The sequence below is a fragment of the Sinocyclocheilus grahami genome, unplaced genomic scaffold, assembly GCF_001515645.1.
Source record: "Sinocyclocheilus grahami isolate Dianchi unplaced genomic scaffold, SAMN03320097.WGS_v1.1 scaffold468.1, whole genome shotgun sequence".
NCBI lineage: Eukaryota > Metazoa > Chordata > Actinopteri > Cypriniformes > Cyprinidae > Sinocyclocheilus > Sinocyclocheilus grahami.
Window position 1 is genome coordinate 299,941 of NW_015505647.1, and position 13,788 is coordinate 313,728.

The 13,788-nt window shown below is 39.8% G+C and overlaps 1 protein-coding gene across 1 annotated transcript in view; it reads left to right on the forward strand.

Moving 5' to 3' along the window:
* LOC107553270 (disintegrin and metalloproteinase domain-containing protein 17-like) overlaps positions 1-13,229 on the forward strand; it is a 20,947-nt gene extending 7,718 nt beyond the window's left edge. Inside the window, exons 5-15 of the mRNA XM_016235453.1 lie at positions 4,998-5,139; positions 5,219-5,301; positions 5,380-5,532; positions 5,613-5,812; positions 7,760-7,863; positions 7,940-8,074; positions 9,130-9,257; positions 9,356-9,434; positions 9,524-9,612; positions 10,511-10,567; positions 12,494-13,229. Coding sequence (XP_016090939.1) covers positions 4,998-5,139; positions 5,219-5,301; positions 5,380-5,532; positions 5,613-5,812; positions 7,760-7,863; positions 7,940-8,074; positions 9,130-9,257; positions 9,356-9,434; positions 9,524-9,612; positions 10,511-10,567; positions 12,494-12,868 — 1,545 coding nt within the window. The 3' untranslated portion in view covers positions 12,869-13,229. The remainder of the gene's footprint in view (positions 1-4,997; positions 5,140-5,218; positions 5,302-5,379; positions 5,533-5,612; positions 5,813-7,759; positions 7,864-7,939; positions 8,075-9,129; positions 9,258-9,355; positions 9,435-9,523; positions 9,613-10,510; positions 10,568-12,493) is intronic.
* Positions 13,230-13,788: the final 559 nt, after the last annotated feature.

The window sequence follows — 13,788 nt, forward strand, 5'->3', positions numbered from 1 at the left end:
GGCAGATAGATTTGAGTGTCATCTGCATAGCAATGGAAAGACAGACCATGCTTCCTAAAAATAGAACCCAATGGGAGCATGTACAATGAAAAAAGAATAGGAGCCAAAATGGATCCCTGGGGAACACCACATGACAAAGAAGCTACCTCAGATGAGCGTTCACCAATGTTAACTCTAAAACTTCGATTGGCAAAATAAGATTTAAACCATTCAAGAGCACTTCCTTTTATGCCTACACAGTGCTCCAAGCGAGCAAGCAGGATAGCGTGGTCCACAGTGTCAAAAGCAGCGCTCAAGTCTAGGAGCACAAGCACAGCATGATCCCCAGCATCACCAGTTAATAGAATATCATTTAAAACTTTCAGAAATGCAGTCTCAGTCGAGTGGTGTTTTCTAAAACCTGATTGAAAGACCTCAAAGGTCTTATTTTCATCTAAAAAATCTTGTAGCTGTTGCAGGACTACTTTTTCTAAGATCTTTGTAATAAAAGACAGATTTGAAATGGGTCTATAATTGGCTAAAACAGAAGGATCTAAGTTCGGCCTCTTAAGCAAGGGATAGACTGTAGCATGTTTTAACAGATCCGGCACAGTCCGGCACAGTACTAGTCTCAAAACATCGATGTATCATGGTCACAAGAGAGGGACCCACTGCATCAAAAACTTGTTTCAGGAAATATGGTGGAATATAATCAATGGAGGAGCCAGACGGCTGTAACTGATACACTATTTCTTGAAGATGTATAAAAGAAATAGGTTCAAACTGGCTGAACTCAACAGAACAAACAGAAGGATCAAAAGTAGGTGGAGATGTCCCCAACCTGATATCACTGATCTTATTAATACAAAATCTAAGAAAGTCATCTCACAGTTTTTGACACATCTGGGTACTCACAAACAGTTGGATTTACAACAGCGTTAAAAACAGTAAAAAGAGTTTTAGGTCTGTGGTAATTCTTGACAATAATTGCCGTGAAATACCTGGATTTCGCTGCTCTGACTGCCTTCTGAAATTTGAATAATGAATCTCTTAAAATTTCAAAAGAAATTTGGAGCCGATCCTTTTTCCACTTACGCTCCGCTCTCCTACAGATCTGCCTCAGAGAGCGTATGTTGTCATCAATCCAGGGCTCAGATCTAGGTTTAAGTTTTGAGGATTTTACAGGAGCAACTGAATCCAAGACATCCACACATGTGGAGTTAAGCCTGAACAGGAACTCCTCTGCACTCAAGTCACATTGACTGAAATCTACTGATTTAATAGCGTCACAAAAAGCTAATGAAAAAGCTTTGCTAGTAGTAGAGGTGATTAATCTAGATTGACGGGTAAGTTTAGTGACTTTATGAGTATTAGAAACTAGGGCTGTGTATCACCAGCAAAGTCACGATACGATACGTATCACGATACAGAGGCCACAATACAATACGTATCACGATACATGACTGATTGCTGGTAGGTTATCATTGCACAAATTAACACACTCTACAATTTAAAAAAAAAAAATTAGAAGAGTTCTAAACTAACGCGCTGTCTTCACTGTATCTCACACACACACTCTCAAGGCTGATTTATACTCGAGCGTCCGCAAGTTCGCTTAGGTGAGCGCGGCAAATATGACGTCATCGCGGTGTTGGCGGAAGTTCGCTTTTGAGTGCGCGTGACGTCATTTCGCGTGGCGGTGTGCACAACATTTTTTGTAACTTTCCGCGCAGCTCCGCTTCCGAAGATGCACGAGTTCAAAGCGACTCTAGCCGAACATGCACGTCTGTGCCAGCATTTGTGTGAAACAGAAGCAGTTTGATGTTAAGTTCAGTCACACACACAGATCACGTTGCGGCCGCACTCAGACATTCAGGAACAAACTTTTGAGCGCTGCCTCGCAGTTTTATCAACTAAATAGCTTAATCGCTCAAGAGCTACATTATCTTTCTCAACAAGGAGCTGGTAGCATCATGGTTTCTAAAGGAATTAAACCCACAGCTTTACTGTTAATAGAGAAATGCGGCAAAATGGTGGTAATTCATACATACACAGCCTCTCTCTCTCTCTCTCTCTCTCTCTGTCGTAAATGAACAGTTGATGAATCACACTTTTCTGAGAATAGAATATTGAAGTGGAGATTGCTAAACTGCAAGCTTACCGGTGTTTTCAGAAAGCAAGCTCGTTTATCCACAGTGGAGAGAGAGCGCGTGCACATGGTTGACAGGGATAAGTAGCACATTTAGCAGATATTTCCGTATAGCGCAAGTGTAAAGCTCTGTTTTGGGGTTTACGTCTCTTTATATCAGGCAACCCAGTTGTGTTCCTCTGCGGCCAGATTAAACCTTGTTGTAGCCTATATATGCTCTATTCATTCTTTTTTAGAAACCTCGCACTTTTCTACTCAATTTTAAACGTTGTAAAATTTTAAACAAATTAAGCGTGGTCCACTGCTGCACACGTGCCACAATATCGATACAGGGCCAGCTGTATCGATACTCGTATCGTCAAATCTCTGTGACGATACATCGTCGTATCGATATTTTGAACACAGCACTATTAGAAACCCAGGGAACAGAAAACATGACAGATTTATGGTCAGAAAACCCATTGTCAGATACCTCAAGATCGTACAGAGAAAAGCCATATGTCAGCTCAAGATCAAGTGTATGTCCCAACTGGTGAGTGGGGACATTCACATGTTGTTCTAGATCTAATGCATTTAGCAGAGTAATAAATTCTTTGGCTAATGGGTCCCCTGTGCAGCATACATGAACATTAAATCACCAAGAATCAACAGTTTGTCATATTTCGGTGTGAATTCCCCCAAGAAGTCTGCAAACTCATTTAAAAAGTTTGTGTTGTGTTGTGTTTTGGGGGGCGGTATATCAGAGCAACCAAAAGTGGGAAGTTCAGATCCAGTGTAAATAGCTGCAGCTCAAATCTCCGATAGTCATTTATCACAGTTGACCGGCAAGAAAGTTTGTCTTTAAAAATAGAAACCAAGCCTCCCCCGCCACCAAATTTACGAGGCAAATTTTTAAAAAAGCATTTTGGGGGTAAAAGTTCGGAGAATGGGCTGAGATCCCCAGTAGTGATCCAAGATTCTGTAATGAATTAGAGATCCAGCTCCCGCGAAGAGAAAAAGTCGTTAATAATAACAGTCTTATTTACCACTGATCTGGCATTTAACAATGCCATCCTAAGCCGATGCGGATTCTCAGATGACACCTCAGACTGCCGTGCCCGGGAAAATGCACGAAGATGGTTCAAACACACTCCTCCACGATGGACCCGGGGTGAGCCATAAGCGGGAAACAGAGCGTCCGCAAACGGAGTCAATGTAATATTTCAATTGCGTACTGGATCCAGGGAGCGCCAGCGAATGAAGTAATCGCCGGCTAAACCCTTCCCATGGAGACCCCCGGAAAGGCCGCGACTCACGTTGCTGAGCCAGATAGAGCTTCAGTTTAACGGCAAGGTCGCCCTGTCTTCCGCGCCGTTTCCGATGCTTCCTCGCCGGTAGGGAACACGGCCAACGGCGAAGATAGCCAGGTATTGACATCAGAAACGGAGGAGGTGAGTGATATGAGCCATTTCGTGCTTGAAACAATAGATTGTTTGTACAAGGTTGTAAGCTTAAAAGCATTGATTTGTCATAAACAAGTGATGACAAACCGCACTGTGTTAAATAGGATGTAAAACTGAGTAAAACAAACAAACTAAAGATTAGACCACTAGACCGACGGCAAGCCACATACACCGGCGCCGCTATCTTTGAAGGCATTATTAAGAAGTGGAAGGTATTTGGTACAAAACAGACCCTCCCTGGATCAGGACGTCACTCCAAACTGGATGAAAGAGCCAGGAGGAAACTGATCAGAGAGGCAACCAAGAGACCTCCAGCAGCTCTGAAGCAGTTGCAGGAATTGATGACAAAGAGTGGTCACTGTGAGCATGTGACAACAATATCACAAATTCCCCACAAATGTGGCTTGTATGGGAGGATTGCAAGAAAAAAGACACTCAAGAAAAGCCACATGCAGTCACGACTGAGGTTTGCCAAAACGCTCTTTGAAGATTTTGAGGCAGATGAGACTCAAATTGAATTATTTGGCCTCAACACCAAACGGTATGTCTGGTGGAAATCCAATACAGCTCACCATCCAAATAACAGCATTCCTACAGTAAAGCATGGAGGTGGTAATATCTTGTTATGGGGTGTTTCTCTGCAGCAGGGACTGAAGCACTTGTCGGGATAAAAGGAAAATGGATGGGGGAAAATAACATCAAATTCTTGAGAAAAATCTGCTGCCCTCTGCCAGAAAGGTGTCAGTGGGAAGATAACATAACAATAACAACAACAACAAAACTGACCACACAGTGGTAGGAGAAAAAGGTGAATGTCCTTGCAAGGCCTAGTCAGAGCCCAGACTTAAACCCCTTTGAAAATCTGTGGAATGACTTGAAGACTGCAGTCCACAAACGGTCACCATCAAATTTAACCGAACTTGAGCAGTTCTGCAAAGAAGAGTGGGCAAAGAGACAGAGACATATCCCAACAGACTAAAGGCTGTAATTAAAGCAAAAGGTGGTTCAACAAAATACTGATACAATGGGGTGATCCTTTTTCCAACTCAGTGATTGTTTTTTGTCTTTTTTTTTTCTGACATGTTGGTGGTATATCTTTCACTTGGATGTTATAAGTTGCACTGAGTAAATACAGCTGGATAAAACAAACTGTGTCCGTCTTCATTTCAGGCTGCAAAGCAACAAACTGATTATTTTAAAGGGGGTTATTCTTTTCTGTACCCACTGTAAATAACCAATGCACTCAATAAACCAACATTTTTTTAACCATTTCTGTAAATTGTCAGCTAATTTGTCCATAATTAGCTTCTAAATGTTTCTTTTTTTTTTAAGAGCCAGTTTTTTTACGAGTCAGAATTTTAATCAAGAGCCCTGAATCACAAATTTGTATACCCTCACTTTCTCATCTTTATCTCGCTTCTCTTTAGCAATTCAGTTACGACATCGCAGACAACGCCTCTGCTGTTTGCCTTGCCCATCTCTTCACCTACCAGGACTTTGATGATGGCACTCTGGGTCTGGCATACGTGGCCCCTTCCAAACAGGGACTGGGAGGACTCTGCCCTAAGCGTAAGAATCTCTTTAACTGTGATCAGTAGAATTCCACTCGTCAAAAGTGCTTCAAAAGTTCATTCTTTTTGTCTTACAGCCTACTATCCATCACAAACCGTCAGGAAACCCAGCTACCTAAACACAGGCTTGACAAGCACCATGAATTATGGGAAAACTAAGGTTTGCTTTAAATACTACTTGCATCTTGTATGCTAGATGTTTTGTAGCAGGCAGCAACCTGATGTTTTGTCTCCCCAGGAAGCAGATCTTGTAACAACTCATGAGCTCGGGCACAACTTTGGAGCAGAACACGATCCAGACAATATAGTTCCCTGTGCGCCCAGTGATGACCAGGGCGGCAAATATGTTATGTACCCTATTGCGGTCAGCGGAGATCACGTGAACAACAAGGTATTATCATTCCTGTACTGATTTTTTCCCCTTTACATATAGTTACTTAACTTACTCACCTGTTATATTTTTTCCCTCAGCGCTTCTCCAGGTGTAGCAAGTTCTCTGTCAGTAGGACGTTAAAGGTCAAGGCCCATCAGTGCTTCAAGGAAAGGAGCAGTAAGCTGTGTGGGAACTCCCGTGTGGAGGAGGATGAAGACTGTGACCCTGGACTCCTTCATCTCAATGATGACCCCTGCTGCACAGCTAAGTGCAAATTCAGGAAGCAGGCAAAATGCAGGTAAAGAAGCTAACAGTGATACTCCAATATATCAGCCTTTAGGATTATCAGCATCAACCAGATATAGATCACAATAGTGACCACACATTATTTCAGTTGTCTTGTTTCTTCAAGTATTTATTCTATTCTATGTATAGGGATTTTAACAACCAACCAGTTCAAAGATTAATCACAATATTAATCAATTATTTGAGTAGAATATTAATTAAATTAATATTAAATTAATTACATAAAAATAAAAATGTATATGAAACCTGTTCCAAACCCACAAGACCTTCATTCATCTTCAGAACACAAATGAAGATATTTTTGATGAAATCCGAGAGCTTTCTGACCCTGCATAGACAGTAGAGCCCGGCCGATATATCGTTTTGCCGATATTATCGGCCGATATGAGCCTGTCGCCGATATATCTGTATCGGCGAATATGCCGCCGATATGAAATTTTTTTTTAGAGAACATATAACGCAGATAAAATGCTTGAAATGGTGTAATTACTTAGTTTGTCCAGCAGAGTGCGCTCCATTGTTTGCTACTGGCGACCTGGATGAAACACTTTAAAGCTCAAGTCTATGGAAAACCATTGAAACTTTGAACGGCCATATCTCTGTAACGGCGTCACGAATCCGCACCAAATTCAGGGGATCCCTTCAGCTCGAGAAACCCTCTCGAATGTGAATCGAGTGTATGTCTAGAGGCTCGCTTTCGAATGAGACCACCGTCGCGTCGATAGCCCCCGGGGTTCGGGAGTTAGGGGTAGTTAAATTCGCGGTCTGGCGCCGACCGATCAAGCGATCCTGGGGGGATACTGACACGCGGAGGGTGGTGTTCAATAGAAATAAAGTTTATTGTTAAATTGTTAAATGCCCTGCCTCCATTACGTATCTCTGTCACGTCAAAGTGTTTCATCACCACATTTGAGTGATCATTGCAAAAAAATGTTTATGTATATACTGTATTCTATATATAGTACCAGTCAAATGTTTGGACACACGAATGGGAAAGTGTCCAAACTTTTGACTGGTACTGTACTATAATATACACAAAGAATATCGGCCGATATATCGATATCTGCCTTTTTTTTTACTCCCTAATATCGGTATCGGTATCAGCCCCAAAAAACCCATATCAGTCGGGCTCTAATAGACAGCAAGGGAACTACCACATTCCACGAGCCAGCGTTCTGACGAAGAACCTGGATGCGCTGCGCCTTGTTTACAAGCAGGGGAATGGACACGCATGCGCCGTGGTACTCTCGTGAATGGACGTGGAGACTGACTGGAAGAGAAGAAATTGTTGAATAAAATTGTTATTTTTGTTTTCTTTGCGCACAAAAAGTATTATCATAGCTTCATAAAATTAAGGTTGAACCACTGATGTCACACAAACTATTTTAACAATGTCCTTGGCCTTGAATGTGGTAGTTCGTTTGCTGTCTATGCAGGGTCAGAAAGCTTTCAGATTTGATCAAAAATGTTCAGAAGACGAATGAAGGTCTTACGGGTTTGGAACGACACGAGGGTGCGTAATTAATGACAGAATTATCCCTTTAATCCCTTTCAGCAGCAAATCAGCATATTAGAATAATTTCTGAAGGATCATGTGACACTGAAGACTGGAGTAATGATGCTGAAAATTCAGCTTTGCATCACAGGAATAAATTAAATTTTATGTATATTAATGGGAATTGAAATCAGCTATTGCGCACATTTTATAAATTAAGTTTAATTATGCTGGCTGATGGCTTCAACAGAACCGTAATCCATCGATTGTCTTGAAAGGTTTATATAGAGTTATTAAAAATGTCTTTATGCTAATTTTTCTTCCATAGTCTGACTGATGACAGCTGGTGACAAGTGGTTGCAAATTTTAGTAGGAAGTGTGGTTATCTTAAGGGCATTGTTGCTATCAGTATTTGTGGCTGATATTGTTGTCTGTGACCCTCAGTGACAGGAACAGCCCCTGCTGCAAGGACTGTAGGTTTGAAAGTGCAAATAAGACCTGTCAGGAGATCATCACCGCCACCTGCAAGGGCATGTCAAAGTGCACAGGTGAGCTCCAAACTCTCCAATGTCAATGTAGCAGTGGTCTGGATTAATTATACTTTTTACCCTTATGTATCCCTAGGCAACAGCAGTGAGTGCCCCACCCCTGGAAACCTGGTGGATAATACAGAGTGTGTGGATAAGGGTCGATGTCAGAAGGGCGAGTGCAAGCCTTTCTGCGAGGCTATGCATAATCTTGAGTCCTGTGCCTGCAATGGTAAATGTCTCAAACCCTCTTCTGTGTTCAGACTAGTGCCCAACCAAGAGACCTGTTTGGATGATCAGTGTTCATCCCTAGTGAGCAGCGATGGACAATATAACACTGTAGAGACAAAGACTTTAATATCTTGGTTAAAATAAAGCTTTTGAACATTTATATAATTATTGTCTGGGGAAAAAATGCAGCTCATATAATAGATTTTTACATTTCTTAATGATTATTGAATATTTCATTTTTTATATATATATATATATATGTGTGTGTGTGTGTGTGTGTGTGTGTGTGTGTTTTTGAAAGGTTAGTTTCAAAATAAAAAACAGTCATATTGTGAAAAATGACATTTTAAAATAATAGTTTTCTATTTGAATATATTTTCAAATGTCATTTATTCCTGTGACGGAAAGCTGAATTTTCAGCATCATTCCTCCAGTCGTCAGCGTCACATGATCCTTCAGAAGTCAGTCTAATATGCTGTTTGGTGCTCAAGAAATATTTTTATTTCTTTTTATTAGTCATGTTCAGAACTCTTTGATAAATAGACAGTTCAAAAGAACAGCATTTATTTGAAATGGAAATTTTTTGTAAAAATGTACGTCTTTACTATCAGTTTTGATCAATTTAATGCATTCTTGCTGAATATCAGTATACATTTTTATTTTACAATTTATTTTATTAATAATAAGTAAAAATCTTACTGACCCCAAACTTTTGATTAGTGTAAAGTATACAGACTTTGTGACAACTATCCCCAACTATATTCTCTCTATATAATGACAGCAGGTAAGATGTAAAAAAAATAAAATAAAAAAAAAAGGCTGAAATTACGGGATTATTTAGGCTATTTTACACAACATTCACCCCAAATATATTGCACAGATATTGGCCAATGCATACCACTTCAAAATTGCGTTACATTGGCCCGTTAATTGAGATGGTTGATGTACACTGAAGCTAGTACCAAAACACACATACTAATAATAGTGTTCAATGTTGTACCTGTAATTATGAATGCAGAAGTGCTGAGTCTGTTCGTTTGCTGTGATGTTTTTCAGAGACTGAGGACTCTTGTAAAGTGTGCTGTAGAAGCAGTAGCGGGCTGTGCACTCCCTTTATCAGTGATGAGTCATATCTTTACCTGCGCAAGGGCAAACCCTGTACCGTTGGCTTCTGTGACGGGGCCGTGAGTACACTGCTTGTCTCTGTTTTGATAATGATCATTTATCAGACTGAATAGTGTTTTCATTGGCGTGACCAATGCTGTGGTGTTGCACATTCCAGGGTAAATGCATGAAGCACGTCCAAGATGTCATCGAACGTTTATGGGACTTCATAGACAAACTGGACATCAACACATTTGGTAAGAGATGATAACAGGGTGAATTTAACCAGGACCTTTTCTGTATGTTTTGTAAATGCTAGTGGTGACTCTTTTCTGTCAATGTTCAGGGAAGTTCTTGGCTGACAACATAGTTGGATCAGTGGTGGTCTTCTCTCTCCTGTTCTGGATTCCCCTAAGCATACTGGTGCACTGTGTGGTGAGACCTATTTCACAGTCAATATGTTTTTATGAATTGATTTTTCTTAAAGGGATAGTCCACCCGGTCATCATTTACACATACTCATGTACTTCCAAACATCTTTGACTTTCTTCTGTGGAACTTGTTTGGTAGAAAGCACTAGCTGCTGTTGTCCATGCAAAAAGTGTGTTTGAATTTTGACAGTCAAGCTCTAAAAAGCAACCTTTTATTATAAAAGTGGTCCATACGACTTGTACGCTGTATTACAAATCTTCTAAAGCCAAGCGATAGCTTTGTGTGAGGAATCAGTATTTTAGCATTATTTATACACTAATATAGTATTCATTAATATCGGTTAGGGTTGAATTAACTTTTATTATTATATTTTAAATGGATTTAGGTATTAATATTTTAACCAGTATTTTAGCTTTTTTTTATACTTTTCGTTTTCATTTAAATTAAAGTTTTGGTCATTTTGATATGAACTAGTTTAAGTTAGATTTTTTTTATGTTATGGTTTTGTCATATTATACATTTTTTTATGTTTCTATTTAGTTTTTATTTTTATTTCTGTTTTAGTACTTATTTTAACTTATTTTAAAACGTATTTTATTCATTTTGAATTAAGTTTTTCGTCTGATATTTATATCTTATTTCAGCTTTATTTCAATCGACAAAAATACATTTGAGTTAACAATAACACTGTGAGGAACAGACAGAAATTTGATGGTATTTTGCCATAATTTCATTTATATTGCCGTCACATTCAGAAAAAGTCTGTTTCTGATAATACTTCCACAGAAGTAATTATGTAAGTACAATGGTGAGTAAATGATGACAGAATTGTAATTTTTGGCTAAACGAGCCCTTTAAAGACAAGACATTACAGTGATTGTCTCTCTTTGCTTGTTAATAGGACAAGAAACTGGATCAGCAATATGAGGAAAACTCCATAACCATGACGTACCCTAGTGTAAGTCCTTCTGTCACAAAACTAAAACTCCCACCATGGCTCCTTTCTCTCGCAGCAGATCAGATTACTAACACACTAAACCTGCATTAAAGTCATCCAGCACCTCGAGGTAACATAACTTGCTCATCCAGTTAGCTTGGAATCTTTTATCAGGGCTAGTATGGGCAAGCATGGCTGCATATGTATGACTTGTGGCTTGTTTGCTCTGACCCTTGTGGAACTGCAGCAGATGGTGATGGTGTGTAGTAGAGCTCTCAACTCAGGTGAGTGAGCGTCATACGGCCCCCCGCACCACTGTGCCCCCGAGTGAGATGAGTCGGAGCGCGCTGATTGTGACGGGCCGACTGAGTTTAGTTCAGCTTGTCCTGTATGTCTCATGCATTCAGTGTCCATGAGGATGTGTGGCCGGTTTCTGGTTCAAATGTTTTTTTGGATGCAGTTCGGTATTGGAGCGTTTTAAATGCACAGCTTTGAAACTCTTGATAGCTCTTGATACTGCATACGCTACAGGTGCCCGGCTCTTTATTTGATTTGGTTCAAGAGATGTGAATGGACCGTTACTGATTTGGCAGATGCATATTTTGCTGCATTTAACTCAAGTGTAGCATGCGGTTTATGTTATGCATAGGAATGGGCATTCGTTTGTGCACTCGTACTTGACTGATAAATCAGAATATTATAACTGTGCTACTATGTAATTAAAATTATGGATAACACTTTACAATAAGATCTCATTTGTTAACATTAGATAAAGCATTAAATATTATTTGAACTACCAATGAACAATATATTTTTACAGCATTTATTAATCTTTGTTAATGTTAGTTAATAACAATGTTCATGTTAGTTCAAAGTAAATTAACTAATGTTAACAGATACAGCTTCAAATTTTAAAAAGGTATTAGTAAATGTTGAACTTAATATTAAGTAAGATTAATAAATGCTATATAAATATTGTTAAAGTTAATTAATATAGTTAATGTTAACAAATGATATCTGTAAAGTGTTACCAACTTTACAGGGGGGGAGTCACCTCATTTGACAACTCCACAAAGCACTACAACCGCGTCGATATGAACACTCGTTTAAGTGGCATACACACTGGGAAATTTGACTGCATATCACATTTTTGAAATTATCGATAGTAGCTGATCAATCTCGGGGGTTGGGCTGGGTCCGCTAGGCTTACTTGTCTCCGTGCTCGTGCTGGAGCTGGTTCACTTACGTCGGTGCTCGTGCTGGTGTGGATGCCGATTTTAGAAAGTTTTTGCTGGGAAGGGCATTTTTTTTTAAATCTGAAATTTGCTTTTGCGCCATTATTTCCTTGTATTAAAGTTAACCTTGTTCTCATTCTGTATAGTTTATGTCTGATACCACTTATGTCTGAGGATTAGGCTAATCATCCCATATAAAAAACATCACAAGTAAAATGAATCATGTTTATAAAGATAAAAATGGGTTTATTATAGCCCGCTTACAATTTACATTTCAGAGATCATTACAAATAAATTCTTAAATGCTAAAACTGAATAAATTGAAATGAACAAACTTGGCGTTGCATTTGCAACCATGTGAAAACGGGGGGTGCTGCAGCCCCCTCAGCACCCCTACTTCCCCTGGGTACATCAGTAGTTAGTTTATGCATTTTCGCATCATATGGATCTTTGGTCTTTGTATTGTGGTTTGCCGTTAATTCAGTCACTGTTTTAAGATGTCATGTCAAAAATAGTTTAAAACCACTTGTGTTTTGTTCGATTTTAAATGAATAATTATTAGTTATTCATTTAGTACTTTCATAATCGATAATTGCTGTCATTTCCGAGTACTTGTGCCCATCCCTGTTTGTGCAGGATGTAGTGAATACTATGAATACCGAGTCTTTTGGAAGTCTCATTTACTTATTCCATCCCAAAATTCTGTCCTTAGAGCGCAGAGATGCTAAGCAGTCTGGAATCGGCGCCCATCCGCATTGTGAAGGCCCATCATCTGCATTCAGCGGCAGCGCGACCTCAGCCCTTACTGGGCCCCACAGGCCCCGTCGTCTCACCGGCACAGGAGACGCTCTCCGGCCCAGGCCCTGCCAACCTCTCCGCCACACTCAAAGCGGATCCACTGCGAATGGCCACAATCGAGGAGGACCCCAGCGGAGACTCTCACCTGGACGAGGTGGAAGGCTTCCGTCAAAGCGGCACAGCTGCCAGGTCCTTCGAGGACCTCACCGGACAGTCAACGCCATCCCGCGAGGACAAGAGATGGCTGACGAGACAGGCGCGCATTGACAGTAAGGAGACGGTGTGCTGAGGACACTGGCATAAGATCGCTTGATTGAGACATGAGCTGTGAAGATCAGGGTGCAATCGGGGTTCATTTTGTTGGGGCATTTAAAAGTCTATGTGATGTGTAAACTGCTGACACATTTCAGTTGGTTCTTAGAAATTTTGTAGCATTCCTGTAATGCACAATTATAGTTGTTAATAAAAATAGAGTCAGAATGTCAGAAACTGCCAAGAGAAATGACATGTGCATTTGGTAAATTCAGAAGTTAAAGGAATAAATTCAAAACCGCTTTGGACAGCATCTTTGGCTGTGAAACTTGACTCAGCAGTTTTCAGAAGCCAGCAAAAAGGCATGTTGACATATATTAAAACAAAAGGCTACGAGTTTAAAGAGATAGTTTACACAAAAATTTAAATTATATTATCTTTTACTCACATGTATGACTGACTTTCTTCTGTGGAACCACAGATGGATGAAAGTCATTGGGGTCCTATATTCTTTTGGACCCCATTGACTTTTATTGTATGGACAAAAACAGTAGAAACGTGGTTCATAAAATCTTCTTTTTGTGTTCCACAGGAGAAAGTAAGTAATACCGGTTTGAAAAACAGTTTCATTTTAGGGTGAACCACTCCATCAATCATTGTACATTTGTCCTATATACGTCTGTTGTAACTGTTTAGGCAATTTAAGTTTTTATAAACCGAAGTACAAATCAAAATAATTTTTGTGGTAACTGACAATCACAGGTGCTGTCCATAGAGCTTAAAGGGACAGCTCTCCTAAATATGAAAATTATGCTATTGTTTACTCGCCCTCATGTCCTTCCAAACCCAAAAATCACAAATGAAGAGATGAGAGATTTCTGTCCCTCATTTAAAATCCATTCCTCCAAAACTTTCACACTTCAAAATGTTCATAAAGGCATTGATGGCAGAATTTTC